Raw genomic sequence first — 22,769 nt, forward strand, 5'->3', positions numbered from 1 at the left:
CTCCGAAGAAGCAATGATGCAAATCGTCGGCCATATTGCGGTCCCGGATGATTGTCTTTTGGATTTAAACTTATCGGTAATAAGCTTCAAGTGTTACATTGTCAGCCGTTAATTATGAATTTAAAAAAAGTAAAGTCATCTCAAATCTGACTTGCTGAACGCTTTTGTTACAAAAATAACACTGTCACAGAAAGCAGAACCAGAACGATGGGGTTGTTATTATGTTTCTGAATCGAGTAACGGCAGTTGAGCCTGCCTCCTATTGTGTGAATGAACAGATGTCCCCCACATTCGCTCCCCCCCCCCACCCCATTGCCCACCCGCATTAACTTTTACAATAAAACACTTTTAGGGGAAAATTGTCTGTGACATGGAGCAGAATACACATTGACCAGAGATGTTTTTTAACATGCTGAACGTGGACGTGTTCCAGCTCTGGCCTCCCTGTGTGGAGTTTGCATGTTCTCCCCGTGCCTGCGTGGGTTTTCTCCGGGTACTCCGGTTTCCTCCCACATTCCAAAAACATGCATGACAGGCTGATTGAACACTCTAAATCAGCGGTCCCCAACCTTTTTTGCCCACACGGGCAGGTTTAATGTCAGACAAGATTTTGAAAGACTGGCCTTCGGGCCGGATAAAAACAGCAAAATAATATATGACTTGCATGAAAACTGTGGTATTTTTGTAACATAATAACAAACACGAATCATGAAACGAAGAACGTCCGATCTGGCCGCAGCGCTCTCCGGTCGCTATGGTGGCATTTAAATATGCCTTCAAAATAAGATACACCACAAATAAAAAAAGTGCATGAAAAATACGACTCACCATCGCCACATATTATGCAGAGTGGGCTTGCTGCGTGGGAATCTCCCTTTGAGATAAATCCGAAACTTAAGTAGGACTCCTGATACTGTCTATTAAATGTAGCCTTCTTTTTCTTGAAAATCATAGGCTGCTCTTCTGCCTTCTAGCTGGGCCTTTTCCCCTTCCCAAAGGCACCTTCCAAAGTCGTTTGTTTTTTTGACTCATTTTGCTAGCTCTTGGGTTTCATTTTAGTGGTAACCGATCACGTGACCGAGAAGTGCCGCCTTCACCTGCGTCAAGAGTGACATATTGTAGACCAGGGGTGTCAAACCCATTTTCGTCACGGGCCACATTTTAGTTACCATTTCCCTTTGAGGGCCATTATGACTGAAACCATTTTATAAAGTCAGTCATAACGGATTATTCAACAATTGTTTAAGTTGCTGTCATGGGGGGTTTGGCACCAAAAAATGCTGACAATATCGCTCTTATTTCTTATATATGAGAATTTGAAATTTTGGTCCATATTTTGGCAAGCATCATGGAAGTTGACATCTTTGATTTGCTTTCGCGGGCCACATAAAATGATGTGGCGGGCCAGATCTGGCCCCCGGGCCTTGAGTTTGACACCAGCATTGTAAACGGATATAACAGAGAATCCTGCAATTTTTCAAAGTAAAACATCATTCAGATTGCGAAATGAATAAAACGGAAGTAATGTAAGTTATTTAGTCTTTCTGTGCAGACTGGCACCAAATGACCAGGGGACCGCTGCCGGTCCGCAGCCCGGGGGTTGGGGACCAACCAATGCTCTAAATTGTCCCGAGGTGTGAGTGTGAGAGCGGATGTTTGTTTGTCTCTGTGTGCTCTGCGATTGGCTGGTAACCAGTTCAGGGTGTCCCCCGCCTACTGCCCGAAGTCAGCTGGGATAGGCCCCAGCACGCCCCGCAACCCTTGTGAGGATAAAGCGGATCAGAAAATGGATGGATGGATGAACGTGGACGCAGTCCGTGTCCCATCCTCCCGAGAGAGGTTCTGATTCATCCCCAAGATCTAAAACCCTGCGAAGCTTCTCAGGCGGCGAGGTAGCAATGGTGAGAGGAAAAGAAGTTATGGTGTCGGGAGAAGATGAAAGTAAGGAAAGGGTGAAAGCCAGCGAGAGAACGGCAGCCGCCTCCAGGGTGCTGAACACTACAGAAATACATGGAACTAAGAGAATCTTGAAGCGTACAACTGCCTCATGTGCACTACATGTGTGAGACACAAAGGAAAAGATCAGGAACATGGCATTTTTCAGAAGTGGTTCTTCTCCCTGCAGGGCTCTCAAAGCTTTAAGGCCTGTTTGTATTATTGCCGCGGCGCAAAAAAAGAGCAAGACCAATTCCTAAAAATGCGGAGAGACAAAACGGTTTCACAGATTGTTATGGTCAACCTTAAGAGGCAAAACGGCCATTCTTGTAAAGTCCTAGATCAGAGAGTTTGATAAACGCAAGCATCCAAAATGTCCTCATGAAGGTATAAAAGACAGCCAAGCCATCCAGGCCTGATAAAATTAGTCTGCTGGTGCCTATATATAGCAGGATCAATCCCGATGCGACAGCGAGATCCTGCCGTCGCCTCTCTGCGCCTCTTTTAGAGTGGAGTGTGGAAAATTACCTATTGTCACCTTTATGTTTTGACATTTCAGAACAGTTCAGGTTTTTTTAAGGTGACTCTTCTTCCTCAAATCCATTTCGAGCGTTTATGAATGAGGACCTATAAACTAAGAGTTTGATTTCCCCAAACAGTACTTGAATCATGGTTGGGTGACGATGAAATCCTCCTAAATTATCTGGATATTGTTCATCATCAAACTGTTTTTTTCCATGTCAATCGAGTAGTGGGTGTGTGCTAGCCAACCTTTGGTGTGTTTTAATAAAGCCCGTGTTTATTTTCTCTTTCGATGTGGTTTGTCAGGCATCACCCCCCCCCCGCCCCAAAAAAAAATCTAACTAATTCAACTAAAGTACTAACCACATTTACTGTTCAAGACTTCTGAGAAGCGATGGTTTGTCAGCCTCCAAACAAAAGCCACACATGTCACATCTGGTAAGAGACGATTGTGACCTTGATACAATGAGTCAATCAACAAACGTGACTTTACCCTGAAAAACAGCCGCAGCTTAGCATTTGTGCGGTTAGAATATCCCCTGATTGCAGGATGTCTTTTCACAGTGTCAAGGAGGATCATTTGCGCAATACCCTTGAAGCGCATCTGGATTATCGGTTATCGAGGAAGGATGACTTTACCGCAGAATAGTTCTTCGCTCATTAATCCATCAACCAATCCTCCTTCCTGTTTTCATTCTTGCAAACAATCAGAGTAGGTTTTTGGACCAAGTTTTCAAACCGATCAAATTATTTGGAACAAAGCATTTAGGGATGAAATTTTAGATTTGGAAAAAAAAGTGGGAGGGGGGGGGGCTGGGACGAGGAGAAGGTAACCCATGGCAAGGAGCGACAAAAGACGCCATTTGCTCCTCCCAGCAATCTGAGATTCTTCAACCTGTGATTGATGAGCTCCCTGCAGCATCTCATATTACAATTCAAGCTGTGTCCTCCCCAGTTACGACGGCATGTCCTTCCCGCGGTGATAATGATGTATAAATGTATAAATCAGCATTGCAGAGCTGTCTTAACCAACCACTGACCAACTCCCCAGAGGTAAAATATTCGACAAATCCTCATATTTATTGACTATTTTATTATCCGGACTGGTTTTAGGAGACAGGTGAGTGATAATGTTTAGGTTTTTTTTTCCATGGAAAAGCACCAAGCTGGAGTTCCCATCGTTGAATGAAAATAGCGAAGCCTGCGGATGCCCGCCAGCCGCGTGACAGGTGCTCATGACATGGAGAAACAAATTGAAGACGAGAGGCCAAGCCTACAGCTTCCATTAGACGGGCCAGTCAACAGCTGACAAACACTTAGAGCAACTGGCCATTACGGCCTCAACCGGGGCAGAGAGGATGACATTGCCTACAATAAGAAGATGAAGTGGATTCCATTATGGGCCAGCATTTCCTGGTTGCGTGGAATTTCAAGTCAAAAGAGGCAGCCAGGTGGCGTGCGTGGTGCGGGGGATTACAAGATTTACATTCTGGGGGAAATCAGTTATGGGGGGAAGGGGTGGGCGTTGGGGGGGTTATATGGCGGCAGTGTGATGAAGCAATCCCTGTCCGGGCAAAATCGACTTTTCCAAAACAACGCAACGATTGACAGAAGTGGGGTTTGTTTGTATCCGTATCGAGACGTCATGCTGTCGACAGAAAAGATCCTGGTCAATATGATGCTATCTATTATTCATTTCCACAGCAATCGCGTGAAATAATGCCGCAAACGCTCTTGTCGCTTCAGCGAGAACAAGATTTGAAGGTTTCAATATTATTGATGTTGGACCTGCTTGACAAGTATTATCCAAGCTAGTCGGAAAAGACTGTTTTTTTTTAACAAGATCGTTGGACCAAAGGGATTGCGTGTGCGTTGACGGCGCAGTATAACTGAAAGGAAAGCGCAATCAATATTCTCGTATCTTCTTGAATGAAATCCTGCCTTTGTCCTTTCAGCTCGGTCGTGCCTTCACATTTCCTCCCAGCATTTTGTGGTTTCACTTCTTCTTGAGATCGATATTGTTGGGACATTAACATCCTCCTCTGTTGTCTTCAAACGTGTGACCTGCGAATGTACAATTCTTTATTTTACCAAATGTTATTATTTAGATGATTCCATGGCAAGATATGAACTAAGTTGAGGTTGACCAGTTTCCTGGAACAGTCGGTCCAATATGAGGCAGACCTCGGCTCTAGAATGTAATCAAAAGAAATTTTACAAGTGGCTATGGAATATAAATTGTAAGAACATCTGCCTTCCAGTTCTGATGCTCGGAATTTAAACCTAGACTTTCGTTCACCTTGTACATGTGTGGTTTTTCCTCCAAATACTTTGCCCGGTTGGTTCATTGAATACTAAATTGTCCGTGAATAGTTCTATATGCGTCCTGCGATTGGTTGACGAACAGTCCAAGGATGACAAGCGCGATAGAAAACGGATGAACGGATGATGTGAATGTGTAATCTTTGGAGAACATCACTTGAATGACTGCCAGCCAATTCAGTGAAGAAAAAAAAAAGATCCGATGTCGGAATTTTTTTTTCTTCTCAGGATCCAAATGAACAAACAGGTGGCAAGACAGTAACTTATCCCGTGGAATGATGTGAATGCACAGCGGCACAGACCGTTTCCTTTCTGTAGCTTCTTCAGCAATATTTACGAATGGTTGCTACTTTGTTTGCAGCATTAATGAACGTAACAGCCATCACGATAGGTTGCTTAAGAGTAATTTATTCACCGCAGTTACGCGTAAGACTCATTAGGCATCGGCGCAGCGAGAACGCGCGAGCGTAATATGGCCCGACACGTGGTTCCGCTCAGTCAGATGCCTCTGACTCTATTAAATTATCGAAGCTCGGAGTGCCAAAGTTAATGTAAAGACACTTTTTGCAACGTAAAAATAATTGCTTCACGAAGCATGCTCCATTTATACGCCGAGCTTTCTGCAGAGGCAGTAAAACGCCAGTTGTTACTTGCTGATATACTGCATGTATTGGCCCTATTACCTTGTCCCGAAAATACAATACATCGCTTCTGAAAATGCCAACGATAAAAACAAACCATGTTTGGGCCTCAATAAATGCATTTTGACCTGCCAGATCATGAATCTGAAATCGGGCCCCTGCTTTTTGTTACACGCGCTTCACGTCATCCATCGGCCTCCTGCGCTAAGCTAACTATTCTTAAATCATGGCTCCCCTGGGCTACGGGCGCCATGACCCCACCTGTGTGGCTGCATATAACAGCTGGTGAGTTCAGGACGGTTGCAGCGGGGGCGGGAGGGTATTTTCACGCCTGATTCCAACTTTGAAGTGTGCTCCCGTACACTGAGCCAAAGTGTACACCCAAACACACTAGAGGGGCTGTACAAGCTGAGCGCACATGTGGCCACGCCACGTCATTCTCTTGTTCGTTTCGGAGCCCCGTGATTTCGGTTGCTTCATTGTTGAACGTTTGTTGACTTCCCTTTGAACTGCCGCTTGTTTTACGCGGCACTCTTGGAAAAGACGTTTTTCAACTCAAGAGTTTACATACAGGAAAAAAATGCAGCCTGAATAAACGGCATGTGGAAAGTTACTGAAATTAATCCAGCACGTTGGAACAGAGTAATACCGCAAATACCGTAATTGCATTTTATATAAACGCGCATTCATCATGCACATCTTGGCTTGCGTGGGCTCTCTCTGGGTCCTCCGAGGTCCTCTTACACCCCCAAAACAAGCATGTAAGATTCATTGAAGATGTTAAAGTGTCCATAGTGGCGAATCGATCGTTTGTCTATATACGCCCTGTGATTGGCTGACAATCAATCCACGGTTTACAAGACAAGCGCTATGGACAATGAATGGATGCAAGGTAACCTGACTCAGATCACAACGCTTCTGTTTTGAACTGCAAACTAATTCCAAAACATAAATTTCAGCTGGACATTTCGCAAGTGATCGTAGTGACTTTAAGTGAATGCTGAAAGACGAACATTCCAGCGCTCCCTGCTTGAAGAGACTCCTTTCTTCCGCCCACTCCCACAGCTGATTTGCTTCTCAATTGAACCGCGATGTGGAAGTAATGCTTTTTTTTTTTTAAAGCGTTGTTTGAAATGGATAATGAGCATTCAGCGAGTCTTTGGAACTCTTTAAAAGATATTTTCAAAGATTTCCATATTAATATCTCATCAATGGCACCCAATTTGGTTTTGTGTCTGCTCACGCAGGAAACACAATGTGACTCAAATCGTATTATTGCTGTCTGGATCCTCCCCTACGTAGATTGGAGTCATGCTAGCTGGGTTGACTCAAGGTCAGGGTTAAGACTCTTGAAAACAAGGGCTGGGCATTAGACTGAAAGCACTTGATAAACGATCGATGCCTTGATAAATTGCTATCCACAGAAATTTTTCAAGTCCCGCCTCTACTCAATTTCAAACAACATAGAAGTTAAGCCGTACACTTGTGTTCAGTAACAAAATATATTTTGCACATTAGCTACTTTATACTTGTATCTGTATTTCCCTAATTGAGTTGCACTACCATGTTAGCCGTTTTTTTTAATGGTGACAAAACTAGCCTTATATTGTCTATTATTTTGTTTTCTCAATAAACACATCACCAACATGAAGCTTAATTGATGTTTGAGCAGGGAGAGGAAGCTAAGCTGTCAAGCTAATATAGCTAACTGTGTTTTTGTGTGTCACAGTAAGATGAGATAAGATAAGAAAACCTTTATTTGTTTCACAATGGAGAAATAGTTGGGCATTTTATATTACAGTGGCAACGTTTTCATGTTGCCATTCTTTTTTTTTTTCCAGATTTTGAAAAAAAAAAAAAAAAAAAGCATCATTCTCGAATCCAAAACTTCAGCGCTTCCTCTGATGCATGCTTCAAAAGCTGCCCTCTGTAGTCCGCATCACAGGATACTGTTGGGTTGCCAGGTTTGGGCGTGTTACACTAAATATAACTTTTCTTTAAAAAAAAAAAAAAAAAAATGACACCATCTTGAAACTACAGATTTTCATATTCGAGATCAAGTCTTTCGTAAGTTTGAATCGAGCAAGTACTTTAAGTCTGATTTGAGTCCCTCACCTCTAGCAATTGAAGGTTGTGAACTCCTGCTTCCATGCCTGAATAATGGAGCCCATCAGACGGCCCACAGCATAAATGTAGCACAATTTACCATGTCTTGTGTCATGTTATTTCTCGTTACTCCCCACAATCTACAGAATTTGCAACGACCGATTAATCAATTTTTCTCCTCATAAAACAGAGCTCAAGTGCCATCGATTCCACCCTCCCGAGGCCAAACGTTGTATACCTTTTATTGCGGTGTCACGCATCATGAAACAAATGCTCTCTAAATGCTACATTAATTTCAAACTGTAGCTATGCAGCTGCACATCGCAGTCGCGGGCCGTGCCAAAACGGATAAAAACCATTCAGAGTCACATATGGCACAGCGGTGTCAACATTCCGACGCGCAAGTAAAATGGGGTTTGTTTGAAGATTGTTCTCTCCTAACCTTATTCGGAATAAATTATTCAAAGCTGCAGCTGGGTGACACGAGCGCTTCTCTTGTCTCTGATCACAAAGTTACGACAAATTTGTGCTTGTGATCAACTCAACGATCGACACACACACACACACATACAGACCACGACATTGGGTGCACTTGCAAAAATGGGATCGGCGTTTAAAAAGACAATAATGCTCACTTTTGATTGAAATGCTTAAGGCCTTTTCACCAAGCATTTCGTAGAGCGGAGCGCGCCATCGACAAACCCATTCAGTCATTGGGCATGTGCTTCGAGGGCATCACGCAGAGACTTGAAAAATGTTCCAAGCTCGGGAGTAGCGGAGCTGGGGGCGTGATTTCAAGAGGGGTAACAGCAATACAGTAAACCAGCCAGCGGGAAAAGGATTCATGCGACTTCCTGGCAGGCCGCTAAGCCACCGCTTCCAAATAAGGGCAAGCTTGCGCTGAAGTGCTGTGGTGCCTGCTTGGAGGTGACCGTAACGAAAACCAGGCGCAAACTTAAAAGACCTTCACAAAAGTGTTGATTTCACAAAATGTTTTTTATTGTGTTTCCGGTGGGGATGCACGGATAAAAATCTCAAAAGTAGAACGGCCCTGAGGTAGAATTCAGAATGAAAACACGACCAAAAAAAAAGAAAATCTACAAAAAAAAAAAACGTCTGTATTTTGAAAAGTACAAAAAAAAAAAAAAAAAAGGCATATTTTGCTTTTTCTTTGGTGTTTGGAGTTTCAAAAGAGAAGTTCAAGAGAAAACCACCCCCGAGTTTGCAGAATTCTGATTTTCACCATGATTTGAGGGAAATATGTGCTTCCAAAATCAGACGAAGTATTAACTAAAAACATTTGGACTTTGTTTCGTTTTTTTTTTTTGTCCGCTTTTGCCAGGAAGGTACATGACATAAGCAGACCCCCATTCAAAGAATCACCCTGTACGCATTACTAGTTAACCATGTTTTATTGTTCTTACATTTTACAGTTTATAACTTTTTTTTTTCACTTGTAATAGGAGTAAAAATGAAACTATATGAGATGGCTCATGATTACTTTAAAACTAACACCGTTAATATGACATTTTGAACATTTTAAACTTGGCTGTCCAGTAATAATTGTTTTATGGTGATGACTTTTTCACTCTGCTTTCTTCCTCCATTATTTCCTATTCGAAAACTTCCAACAAATCAAATGTCAAACCATGACACAAAACACACTGAATCTAGAGCTTCCGACATATTTATCTTAGTTGGAAAGCTAAGAGCGGAAAACTCTATTCATCCGTAGCTTTCAGTGGGTCACATGACATTGCACCAGTTAGCTGTTTAAACACGGCGGTCATGCTCAGATGTGGCCGTTTTCTAACCATGGGGGCAAAGCGTTCACCAATGGTGTTCAAGGTAAATTGCAAAACTGGTTTGCACCAGCCCCCAACGCTCACACACACAACCCTCCTACATTAAAGAGACATTATTGCCAAAACCATTAACTCCATATGAACACCTGCTCCCTGACTCGTCCCATCATCCCAACCCCCAACCATGCCTCATTCATCCAACAGACAATGACTTCTCTCTTATCCAATTCAAATATCAAATCATGAACATATAACACACACACACACACACACACACACACACACACACACACACACACACACACACACAAAAAGCCTGCTAATATTGTCATGTTCAAGCGCAATCACTTTCAGTGTTGGTGTTGATTAGTAAAAATGGATACTCCCCGCCCCCCGCCCGCAAACTGCACTGTCGTCCCTAATTATCCATCTTGTGCTCGTGCACGATTGTGACGTGACAGCTGCGTCTACTTCATGTACGCTGGCGAGATTTTGTGTGACTGGCAGCTCTCGCTATCAGTTCGCAGGTTTGCGGATTAAGCCGCAGATTGGGTGGGGGTTGGGGGGGGTGAATTAACTATTAATTAGTGCGCTTCAAAAAGACTTTTCCGCCATTGTCAGTCATTTTGCCTTTGAGGCAGCAAAAGACACGTGCTCATGAATTCTTGCATTTATATGCATAAGCAATTAGACACACAAACACACATAACCCTTAAAAGTGGGGAGAAAGCACATCGATGGAGCATAACGGCAGTCTGAGTGGAATGCTCTTTACAGGGACAAAAGTGTAATTTTAGAATTTAAAAAAAACAAACAAAAAAAACGCATACAGACAATTAGTCGCGCACATCGGGAGTGTGAGCTACTGAATATGGATCATCTCGTCGCAGGTGGGGAGTGGTCGCCATAGTTACAAGACCTGCTGAGAATCCCACCAGTGTGGCATCCACGAAGGTGGGGAGCAAGGCTACAATGAATGATAGCAGCATCTTGTGATGTGCGATCCGGCATACGTGTGAGCGTGCATGCGCGCGTGTGTGTGTGTGTGTGTGTGTGTGTGTGTGTGTGTGTGTGTGCGTGTGTGTGTGTGTGTGTGTGAAAAGAAGTAAAGCGGAAGCCTCTGGCTTGGCCCTTCATTATCACTTTCAAAGCCTGACAGCAAGAAGGGCGGAGCAGACAAAAATCCCAAAGGGGGGGATGGGTCTTAGTTGGACTGCTTGGCAAAGCCGTCCAAGGTGGATTCAGCTGGTAAATACACAAAGATTCGCCCCTCTGAAACACCAACATGACAGCGTTTCACATTCATCAATCCCATCACTGTCATGATGCCAATACTTGCTAATACAGGCGCTCCCCGCTTTACGAACTTTCATGTTACGAACAACGGTACATACGAACATTTTTGCGGGTACAGGTATGTTGAAAAATGTTCTCGGACAGAGATGCTGTCAGTTAGATTTTGTATTGCGCGCCTTTTTCCGAGTACTGTAGTACTTCTTTCCACCGCTAATACCGACGTGAGGCGCTGTGAGAGGAGGAGGAGGAGGAGGAAACGCCTGTCCCCATGAAGAAGTTCGAGACGGAACTCTCTCCCCCTCCATCATCTCCTGAAGCCTTGGAGTACATCTTCCAAAAGTAAGTTAAACTTCATTTTATTATACTTATATAAACCTTAAACATACTTATATAAGCCTTAAACATGCATTCCATACAAAATATAGCACTGAAGCAACTTACGTACGAATTCAGCCAACGAACGATCCTTCGGAACGTATCTCGTTCGTTAGCTGGGGAGCGTCTGTAGTGAGAAATGGTAATATCCACCCCCCAAAAATTAAAAAAAATAGCCTTAGGCTTGTTATATATTGCATGCTTGCAAGTGAGCAGGTGACACAATAACATTTGTTTGTATTCAGGTGGCACAAAGAAAAAGAGAAAAATTGCGCAACTCCTATTGGAATGAAGTTTCTGAAATGTGGATTGAAAATAAGTCTTGGCTGTTTGCCACTGAAACTGCAGCGTCAATGTTGACTGCGTCAACGGGAGCTTTTGGTGATACTGGATTTTCACCCTTGTCTACCGAAACAACACACAAAAACAAAACCACATTGTCATTGTGCAGTACTTGTCATAAATTGACCTGCAATTTGGAGGTTGGAGCACGTGGGGTGTCTATCCATCCATTCATCCATTTTCTGTTCCGCTTCATCCTGACAAACCTGCCGTGCATGTTTTTGGAATGTGGGAGGAAACCGGAGTAGCCGGAGAAAACCCACACAGGCACGGGGAGAACACGCAAACTCCACACACGAAGGCCGGAGCCGGGATTGAACCCACGACCTCTGCACTGTGAGGTCGACGCGCTAATCACTGGCCCACCGGGCCGCCTCAGGTGGGTTGTTTCATGGGTAAACAGAGTTGTATCAACAATGTGATACGGAACTTGAAGTAAACAAGGAAATGGGACAGTAAAAAAAAAAAAAAAAAAGAATACATTTAAAATATCACAAATGAGCACCAAATTGAAAGTGGGCCCGAGAATCTTCTGTGTCAATCTAGCCTCTCTCAGCGTGTGCTTAAACGACGTTCGAAAAGTTTTGCGTCCATTTGACAAAATCATCAAAACAATTCTCATTCGCTGGTAATCTGTAAGAATCACTGAACAACTGTATTATACAGAGTACGTGCCCGGCCACCTACCACAAAAAACACTGGTATACATTTTAAATAGCCTTTATTCGTGCATAGATGGGCCTGGAATTTGTTGGTGGAAGTGATGGCGATGTAAATGCACGATTTGCGAGATTACGTCGAAACAACAATCCTGCGGTCCACCATGGTTTTGGTTGCTCCATCCTCGCGCATGGTTGTTATGTAATACTTAACATGTTCCCACTTCCATTTTCAGACGAGTGCTTTTAGTGTTTCCACGGAAAAATATCTTTCCTTCAAAAAAAAAAAAAAAAAAAACAAAAAAGTCCAACTTGATGCTGGTTTTAAAAGGTTTGCAGATTCAGGTCATGAAAAGGTCGCCCAAAACAACGCAGTTTGTTTTTAACCAAAACGGTGTCCAAAATACAGTCAAGTGTCTTTATCTTCAGGGCAGTAAACGAAGGACCATCATCAACACAAAGCAGTGACAGGTCAGAATTTTTTTTTTTTTTTTTTTTTTTTTTCCCCCGGGGGCCCCCCACCCGCCGGTCCGCGGACCGGTAGGACATCATTACTGTATAATTTGCTAACAACTTGCGTGTTCTTTCTTGTTTGCACCTCCTTTTGCCAAGGAGCTTACATTTACATCACCGTTTATCAACCTGTGCCAAGAAAGAGCTTCTTGTTCTTTTTTTTTTTTGGATTGCAAAATTTTCAACATTTTCTTGTGGCTAAAAAAAAAAAAAGAGGTATTTGCATGGATACATTAAAGCAGATCCAATACAGTATTGTTTCGGATTTGGAGATCTGCACTCCTATAAGCAGCACTCAAGCTCGCACATTCGCAGATTCAGCACGTTCCTATCCAGCAACACATTTCCAGAGGTAAACAAGCCAACGTGGACATGTACCAACAGGGATAATGAATTACCGGCGTCGCTAACCTTGTTGTCTGCGATGACAGCTTTGGTGTAGTTACACTGTGCCTTTTATTACCCTGCTCCCGCCTACACGTGCAGGAGGAAGCAATTGTCCGGCGGTGTTTTCTGCACCGTGCGGAGTTAACGCACTCGTCACAATTGTGTAACGGTCATGTGACATGTGGTTGAAAACCAACTGATAAGGAATAGAATTTTTTTTTTCACTGAAAGTGTGATGACAAAAACCCTCGAGGGAGGAGAATGTTTTGTTGTAAAATATTATTTAGAGATAAAAATGTGTGGCCTTGAGGGAGTTGGAAATCTCTTTTGGATCGCCCTTCAGGTGGGGGCATTTTCTAAATGGATTTGTTTGAAGAAGAGCCGGGCTAGGCAGCGCACTGTTTGGACTTGGAGTGGGGGAGGAGGTCAGGGGCTACTCACTGGAGGAGTAGGAGGAGGAGGAGGAGGAGGAGGAGGCAGCTGGAGGGCCACTCATTCAGCTGAGAAGAACACAGTGAAGTGGTCCAACAGAATCACCAAGGGGGTGTTTTTTTTAGGTCACTTTGCCAAATTAATGAGATAGGATTTTGGAGAAAAGGCCATGTCAAAGAAAAAAAAAAAACCTGGCAGGAAGTTGGGATGTGGAGGAGTCCTGTCAGTTATCTTGCTCTTGTGCTTTAGTTTCAGCCATTCTCTGCTGAATCACTGCCGCAGACAGGAAGCCTCCCTCAAGAACGTGATTCATTTCACATGCTCCCTTATCTTTGTATATGAACTGGAGGGATGTATCAAATCGGAGTCTCAGGTTTGGGCGAGTGTCGCTCTTCAAAACACTGCTCGCAAATGATCAGCAGTAGGGTCACCCTAAACTAACAGTTTAGTTTGTAGCGTTCGGTTTACCTGCTTCGTAACATACAGGAGGGAAACTGCAATACAAATGAATGCAACACTTGGACTAAAAAAACAAGAGACAAAAACATTGACAAAGAAATGACATTTATCCTCTTCACTGGAGACACTGACTACTAAACGTATTCATTTGCTAGTCAGAAATAGCTTGCTCTGAACTTCCCATCAAACGATGGGAAAATGCTGACATCACTGTGGCCCAGCTAGCTGGCCCTGTGAGGCAAATTTGAAATCCAATTTGATAAAGAAATTGTCCAATCGCTAATATAGGTTCATTACATCAGCCAGAACTGATTCTGAAGAGCTTGTGGAAGATTTTATTGGCATAGCATCACAGCGGCTGACATCTGATTTGATGTGGGGGGACCTCAAAATTGTAATTCACATTCCTTTTGTGAAAAGAATAGACTGCCGGGAATAAATACATTATCTTGGAACCATTATTAGAATTTAGGATGTAAAATGTAGGTCAGCGCTGCCGATAGTGATGAGACCGCTAAAGAAAGCAGTGGAGTCCGTCGAGTATCAAGAGCAGAACGTTAGCATGCGATGTTTATTCTTGTGTAAGCTCGAACGTTCCAATGAGCGATATAAATGTGCGTGGCCGCCCACGTGACATCTGCCCACTTACAACCACAGCTGACGAGGTGCTACGCACACGAGCTTGTCGTCACCGATTTTTCCAAGAGAAATGTGTCAATAGTGAGTAGGGCCTTGTCGACAAAGGGGGGAGCAAAGACATTTCTGCCTGAGAGGCCAACGGCAGTAAAACGTGGTCGTTTGGTGTGAGCTTCCGTACGTGGCTGCGAAATCTGTATGACAGGCCTGTCGATTGCCATGTAGGTAGAAAACACCATTCACCGACTTACTATACCTCTTTGCGGGGGCCCTTACCTGATGTAAGAGTCAACACAAACGACACTATTCCTTTGCAAGCACAACTGATCGTCGACAAAGAGACGTCTCAGCCCGCAGCCAACGGACACATGTTTTCTGTACACACATGAGCTTTCATCTTTATTTACAGGAAACCATCACAGAGGTGCTGGGTGACTGACAAGCTGATTGTCTTCCACATCCTCTCCAGGTTGGTCCCCCCCCCCATGTCACTTGAGTCGACGTTATGATGCGACGCGAGCAACGGAACAAAAGGCATGCTGTCATGGGTGCACATAAAAACGATCTTACGACGCAAAGGAGGACGCACACGAGTACGGAATATAGCAGGCATGGAAGAATAACAAGAAGGGGGTGGGGGGGGGCAAAAGGGAGGCGAGACGCAGGCTGGCGCACGACTCAACATGTCCTTGCATGAAGACAGGAAGGGTTCACATTTGTAGGGGGGGAGCGAGGGGGCAGCGATGCCAAAGTTGTGCATTTGTGGAGAGCTACACAAGACAACGAGTGATGGAATTTTTTCCTACAATCCCAACAGCGCCGCCTTTGTGTCATCTGACACGTGGACGACATTCCAAGTGCAGGCACAGCTGACTCCTGATAATCACGATGCGACGACATACACATACATTCAAATCCCTGCCACACAAGCGTTCTGGGCATCAGCTGTTGGGTCCCATTAGGAACAAGGTTGGGCATCGGGGAGTGGCAGCGCAAACTTGAAATCCTCCGTTTTGAAATGTGTCAGAGTCACACTCTAAATGGGGGGCACGCATTGTTTAAATTGTTGACATTCTTAACGTCGTCTCCTCTTCGGAGGTGTCAAATTGCACACCAGCAGTGCCACAAAGCTCTTTGAAACGCTAAAATGTACATATGAATTATTGAATATAGAGCATTGAGTTTTGGCACCACACAGAAACGCGAAGATGCACATAATGGCTGTAAACACAATATAAAAATATCGGTTACACAAGTGCTTTTGTGTTGTGTGATCGACCCAAATTTTCAAGAATGGCTTTATACTCAGTGAAATTATTCAGCGCGAGAAGTAATTTAAAAGTTTCTTTTTTAAAAAAAAAACATTTTAACATAAGTATTGTCATCGGTTCCTGGGTAGAAGATGATGAAACGACCATGGCCTTTAAAAAAAAAAACAAAAAAAACCTTTAAACATTTTCAAGGTTTTTTTTTAAATTCTATTAAACTATTTAGCTATTTTCCAAGTTTTGATTTCCAAGAGTCAACACATCCACAAGATTACACTCTCTGATCCATTTTTGTGTTCTCAGGCATTTACAGATTAACACTGCAGGTCCGAGTGCCCAATCACAATTCAGATTTTTCAAAAATTGGATTTCAAATGATACATTTGACTGGTTGCACAAGAACCCACATGCACGGATGCTAAAATTGACCGCAATTAAGAAAGGTCAACTCCGGGCAATGACAACATGAACTAAACAATAAAATACAACTTAACATTCTAAAGTCTTTAGTTGGCTGGGCTCCACGTTAGTGCACCGAAGATCGTCAGCAATTATCTTTTTTTTTTTTTTCCCAGATCCAAGTAACCTGTTCTACATTTTTTTTCCATATCTGCCCTTGCTTCTTTTCCTCAAACACATCAGGTTTTCATATTATAAAAACAATAATATACTAATATGCAAGCTAAAAAATAAAGAAAAAAAAAGATGCATGGCTCTTTGAAACACGCAGTGCAAATCAAGACTATGAACATTTAATAATCCAGCTCTCTCAAATTCATACCATACTTTGCACATAATATTCCTAGTTGTGGGGCTGGCTCCTCCCCCAAACAGTCTTACATAGATAGACACACACCTTTCATACACACACACACACAAACGCAGGAGTCTCTAACTCCATGTTTGAAAAACTAACAAGCATGTGAGCCTTGGGGCGCTGCTCTTTGTCGGGTTTACATCACACAAATAATCGCGCACATAAACACACATCTAGTTGCAAACTCAGCAAAAAAAAAAAAAAAAGTCCTGATGCAAGATGTAATGTGAAGTAACAGGACTGCCTTGAATGGCTCCTGTGGCAAGAACAGCTTCTTCAATTTCTTTCTTTATTTTTTTTGTTTGTGTGAAAAACGTATTGCGGTTGCCCGGTTGGAGTTTTGCCGGGAGCTCAACTTGGCACTAGCTTGTTTTTTTGTTTTTTTTTTGGCTCATCCAGCTGGGAGAGAAGGAAGATGGACAGCTCCAAATTACAGTAAGGTCGGACACAATCCTGTCGGGATGTTGGTTGACCTCCAATTTGAAGTCAGCTTTCCCCCCACAGGAAATAATAGAACTAAAAAAAAAAAAAAAAAAAAAAACGCTTTCCATGGTCAAGCTGTCATCTTCCTGAAATTAACTTTGTCCAGACATTATAAAATTCATAACTGTCATGCTAGTGTATCGTGTTAACACTAAGACAAAAAAATACAACTCTGATGATGGTGTGAAGTGTAAAAAGAAGTCAACCACGCCAACGACAACAAGGAAACACTACCGTAACTATGATACTAAATGACACTTTGAAAAATCGCTTGCTTCATGTAACTCTTACCGACGTCACAAAAAAGTAGGAGGAGCAAAATGCAACAAATCCTTTGATGTTGGCTGAACAAAGGGGGGGGGGGTCAACCTGTATTAATGGCTATTTTGTGGCACCTATAAACTTTTTTGGGGGGTAGTGGGCACCATTATTCATGGATTTTCACAAATTGCAGCATGGCTTGGTCCACTCGAAAGTGACGGGTGACCAAAATAAAAAGTCAAAGACGTGGCTAAAATAGGGGTAATCATTTCATGCTCACCGTGTTTTTTTTTTTTAAGATTTGTTTGAATTCTCAAGTTTCGTTCAATTTCTCTTCTTCCAAAAATGCAGAATCCTGAACTGTACACAAAACGGGCCATTTGACTTTTACAGGAGGTGCCGTACGTTATTGTAATTACTACAACACTAAAGCGATGCATTAGCCATTACCTTGTTTCCCGCTACTGACAAGTAAACAAGCCAATGACTTCAGCAACATGTCGCTTATTGCCCAATCGATATCCACCGTAATGCAAGCAACATGTCACCTTGTGAGAAGATCATGAAGCCCCTTGAACCGTGATGCATACACACACCGACACACACCTACACCTACCACCCGCACAAACCGCTTCCAATTTCACCGCGTGATTCATTTTATTATGTAATAGCAGAACCAGCAGGTCCCCCGGCCTTCACTGTAGATAAAATCTGTGGCGTTTTATCAATTGGAAAACCACTCGTGCTCTAGTGAAAGTGCCTGAAATGGGACGGCAAGACGCAGCCAGGCGCAAACGGTAATCCTCTTGGCCGAGTTGGGGCCCGTAGCCACCCTCCTCCTCCTCCGCCCGCCAGCATTCAACCCCCTTGGTTGATGACAGGCCTCCCATATTCAAGAAGGCGCAAAAGCCATCTGGTGTTTGTTTGGGGGCGTGCGTTGGTGCCAGCAAGCTTGTGTCTACGAATGTTTGCTTCCATCAGTCACACTGTGTCATAGCTTGTGTGAGACACCCAATAAAGTGGAACTTGGGTGACAAATGGATGTTAACCACAAACTTGCAAAAGGGTGTCTGAGTGTATGACAAAGCTTAGTGATGTCACATCCTGACGTGAGTTATCATCCAGGTGTGCGTCAGTGGTATGTGTGTGCGTGTGTATATATGTGTGTGGCAACTCCAAACAATAGTAGGCAATCCACCCCAGACTGTGAGCATCTATAGGGTTAATCTGTGACTAAGGTCTAAATATGACATTAACCTAGTTCAATGCGCACACATGCACAGCTGCTCACATGTTATTGCAGTGACTCTACTTTCGGTAACGTGTTTATCACTGGAGAATCACTGCACCTTTGGCTTGTCATTGAAATGATTCCCCTCAAAAGATAGTGATTTGATACAATTGATGTTTACACAAGCAAGGAGTCTTTGTAGGTACAAACAGTAGCCAGGAAGTGCCATAATTAGTCCTGTAGGCTCAATCTGTGTCCAGTCTACTTTGAAGGACAGAAATGGACACACTGCTACGGCTTATTAAATTCATACAGAAAAAAAAAGTCACTGCCCCTTTCTAAAGTGGCTTGCCAATGCAGCCGCAGTTTGGTTTTTTTTGTATCCTTGACACTTCAACATCTTGGTCACCAACCTGTGCTCTGTAAATGCCTGAAAAGGTTTCAGTTGCCTTGGTGACCAGTAATTAGCCCTTCGTTTTCAGATATTTTTTTAATAGTTGTATGATCGTAATCGGTATATTTGTGGGCTAGTTTTTATTTTTGTATTTTATGACATGGTTTGTAGTGTATACTATGTCCCTTGACAGACATAAATTGACTTTAGTGGCTAAGTAGTACAAACTGTATTTGATGCACAGTCTCCACCTGACTCTAAACGGACAATTCCATAAAGTAAAACGTCTACATTCGGTTAAGACTGACCCATGGTGGATGCAAGAAAGAAATGCAAAAAACAGCAGTACAAGGAGACTTCTTAAAATGTGTCTTGATTGACTTACCGAGCATCGCGAAGGCGACGAGGAGCACACCGGTTGCCATCGTGCCTTGGCCGGCCCAGCGACCCAATCGATGTCGCCCCTTCTGGATGAACAAACGAGTCGCGGCTCTCCCGGACCAGGAAAAAGAGCGTAAGGTGAATCCTGCTCTTTGACGAAACAAATCCACGCAAGGTGCTCCAACGCTCCCCCGGCGGCGATCAGCACAGCCCAGCACAAAAAAAAGGAAAAAAAAAAAGAAAAAAAAGAACTGGGAGTCCTTTCTTCCGCTCACCTTATCGCCGAGGACCTACGCCAGGCACCCGGGCGACCCAACCCACTCCCCGGCGTACGACCGCCACACATCCAAAGACTGCGGCGGAGCTCCGGCTCACTCACTTCCAAGTCCTGCACGACTCTTTCTTTGGAACAGCGCACGACACGGGACGTGGACCAACCCAAGTATTAAAAAAAAAAATTAAAAAGACGCTGCATTAAGTCCTTGTTAGGGTTTTTTCCCCCACGTCTTTTTTTTTTGTTCCGTTGATAAGAGAGCAAATCTCAGTCTGTGTGTTCCTTCCGCAGAAAATCCCGGAGACGTAATCAATCTCCTACTATCGGCCCCAGTAAAAGCCGAATGGGCGGGCACTGTGGAGGAAGCAGGCACGGCTTTGTGCTGTGGCACAATGTATCTCATTAATCAATGAATATATAAATACACACTTCGGGCGCCTCTTATGTCACCCCGAAATGCTTAAACTATACTATTAATATAAAAAAAACAATAATAATAATATGACAATCAATATTTTTCTTCATCTCAAAAGTCCGGCTAACTTCGCCAGTTGAACAAACGGCACTTTCCTTTGAAAACTTAATCTGCATGTCGTAACCTCCCCCCCTGCCTCAGCCGTGCGGGACACCACCAGATACCCACCCACTGGTGGGAGAGGTCACGATTTGCATGTGTGAGTAGCAAATATAGGCCAGGAGCTCAGTGATAGGTCAAGTTCGATCATACACGTCAATCCGTAATAATGAAAAAAAAAAAAACAACGGTGAAATAATGGAGGATGCAGTATGGCGATAGTCCACCTGTTATAAAAAGACCACCGCCAGAGAGGCCAAATGCATCCTAAAGTGCTTTGATGTGAACTCTTTCATGTTCGCATCTTTGAACAGGAATGACAAGTTATACAAACTGAAATCCTCACTTTATACTCTGTACCCATGTGAGGACTGGCTCAGTGGGCTTCTTTGGCATGTTGTAAATTCATCGAGCATGAAATTGAACCACTAAAATGTATTTGTGTCTTTGGGAGTGCACGTCAAAAAGTCAAAAACTATAGTTTGGCATCTCTATCAAAATATTTTTTTGAGGAGGGGAGAATATGTATTTTAATTGTGCATAACAAAATTTACATTTCGGTATACGGTCCCCTCCAAAAGTACTGTAATGCTATGGTCACTTCCTTTGTTTTTGTTGTACACTAAAGACATTTGGGTTCAGATCAAAAGATGAATATGAGACAGAATTACAGCTTTTATTTCATAGTACAGAGCACATTTTGGTTGAAGCTCCCCTCATTTCAAGTCAGCAAAAGTCTGATGAGACATCATGACTGTACATTAACTTAAAGTGAATAACATTTCATATTTGGTGGCATAACCCCTACTTGCAAGAAGCGCATCAAGTCTGCGCCCCATTGACTTCACCAGACGGTTTCATTTTTCATTTGCGATGCTTTTCCAGGCCTTTGCTGCAGCCTCTTTCAGTTCTTGTTTGTTTCTGGGGAGTTGTCCCTTCAGTCTCCTCTTCAGGAGGTGAAATGCATGCTCTGTTGGATTGAGGTCTGGAGATTGACTTGGCCAATCCAAGACCTTCCATTTTCCCTCCTGATGAAGTGCTTTGTTTGGTTGGCAGTGTATTTTGGGTCATCGTCCTGTTGCACAATGAAGCTTTTCCCGATCAATTTGGATGCATTCTGTAAATTGCCGGACAAAATGGTTTTATGGACTCCAGAATTCATTTTGCTACTACCATCATGCAAGCCTTAGCCTTGACATAACCTTAACCATGTTAAACAGATAAGCGTGTGTGGTTTGAACCATAAACAGATTCTTTCTTTCTCCATGCTTTGGCCTTTTCATCACTTTGGTAGAGGTGAATCCTGGTCTCATTAGTCCATAAAACTTTGTTCGAAAACGTTTGTGTCTCATCTCAGTACTTTTTCAGTACTGCTTTTGATACCTATGGCCGTTCGATTGTCTATTGCTCAGTACACCAGTCGTTACTTTTTTTTTCTGAACATTCCAAACTGTTCTATTGGCTCTGCCCATTGTTTGGGAAATAGCTGCGATCGATTTTCCCTCTTTTTTCAGCTTCAAAATGCTTTGCTTTTCTCCCATCGACTGCTTACTGATCTTCGCGTTTTGCCTAACAGCAAATGCAGGCAAAACCCAAAGGCAAGAATAAGCTAAATCTAATGTTTAAGCAATCAATCTGAAGGACAAGACCTGAGCAACTACAAACACCCATCAGTCATATGTTCCAATACTTTTGCTCACTTGAAAAGTTGCTGGGTTCAAACAAAAGATGCTCTGTCCGCAGTTGTTTTACACATCTTGATGTAAATACCATCACATAAGAGCTGGAATTCTGAACGTTTGTCTCATTTTCATCTTTTAATCTGAAACCCAAATGTCTTCGGTATACAACACAAACAAAGGAATTGAGTGTTCCAATAGTTTTGGGGGCCGACTGTAAAAACGCAATTTCGGTTCAGCAGCTGCCACTTGATAGCTTATTGGAAGCAAAACAATAGTAAGGATCCAGCCATTTTCGAAGCCCATCCTAGACTGGTTGCCAGTCAATCACCGAGCACACACACACGCACACACACACACACACACACACACACACACACACACACACACACACACACACACACACACACACACACACGCGCGCGCGCGCAAAAATCCCCCAAAAAACACTTATCACTCACATTCAAACTAAAGGACAATTTAAAGTCTTCCTAGCATGCATGTTTTTGGAGTGTGGGAGGAAGCCAAAGATCACCAACTCCACAAAGAAAGTCCGGAGCCCAGACTTGAACCCCCACCCTCCAAACTGTGAGGCAGATGCGCAAAACACTCGTCTATCATGCCACCCTTGGTAATTACCATCTTTTTAATTTTGTATGGAGTTTGCCTTCAATCAAGTCTGGTGAGCTGGAGCTTATTGCGGCTGATTTTGGCAAGAGTCGGAATACAACACAAACTGGTAGCCTGGTTCGTTGCCAGTCACAGGGCACAATACCGTTCCCACTCACATTCACTATTCTGGACAATTGAGAACCTTCGAAGACTCGAACGTGCATGTTTTCGAAACGTAGGAGGAAGTCAGACAAGAGAAGAACTTGCAGGCGCCACGCACAAGAGATTCAAACTCAGAACCTGTCAACTGTGAGGCAGATATGCTAACACACCGCGCTTGCTAACTTTGAATATTATGTGGGTAT

At 43.2% G+C, this 22,769-nt stretch overlaps 1 protein-coding gene and 1 long non-coding RNA gene across 2 annotated transcripts in view; one reads left to right on the plus strand and one right to left on the minus strand.

The window, feature by feature from the left end:
- LOC109531244 (immunoglobulin superfamily member 3-like) overlaps nt 1-19,885 on the minus strand; it is a 101,706-nt gene extending 81,821 nt beyond the window's left edge. The window contains 1 exon segment of the mRNA XM_019895439.1: nt 19,270-19,885. Coding sequence (XP_019750998.1) covers nt 19,270-19,309 — 40 coding nt within the window. The 5' untranslated portion in view covers nt 19,310-19,885.
- On the plus strand, nt 1,251-21,189 carry LOC109531245 (uncharacterized). The gene is made up of 3 exons (XR_002171138.1): nt 1,251-1,262; nt 15,058-15,063; nt 21,043-21,189. It is a non-coding gene; the product is annotated as an uncharacterized LOC109531245 (long non-coding RNA).
- Nucleotides 21,190-22,769: the final 1,580 nt, after the last annotated feature.

This window comes from Hippocampus comes, unplaced genomic scaffold (genome assembly GCF_001891065.2).
Source record: "Hippocampus comes isolate QL1 unplaced genomic scaffold, H_comes_QL1_v1.1 scaffold237, whole genome shotgun sequence".
NCBI classification, from domain to species: domain Eukaryota; kingdom Metazoa; phylum Chordata; class Actinopteri; order Syngnathiformes; family Syngnathidae; genus Hippocampus; species Hippocampus comes.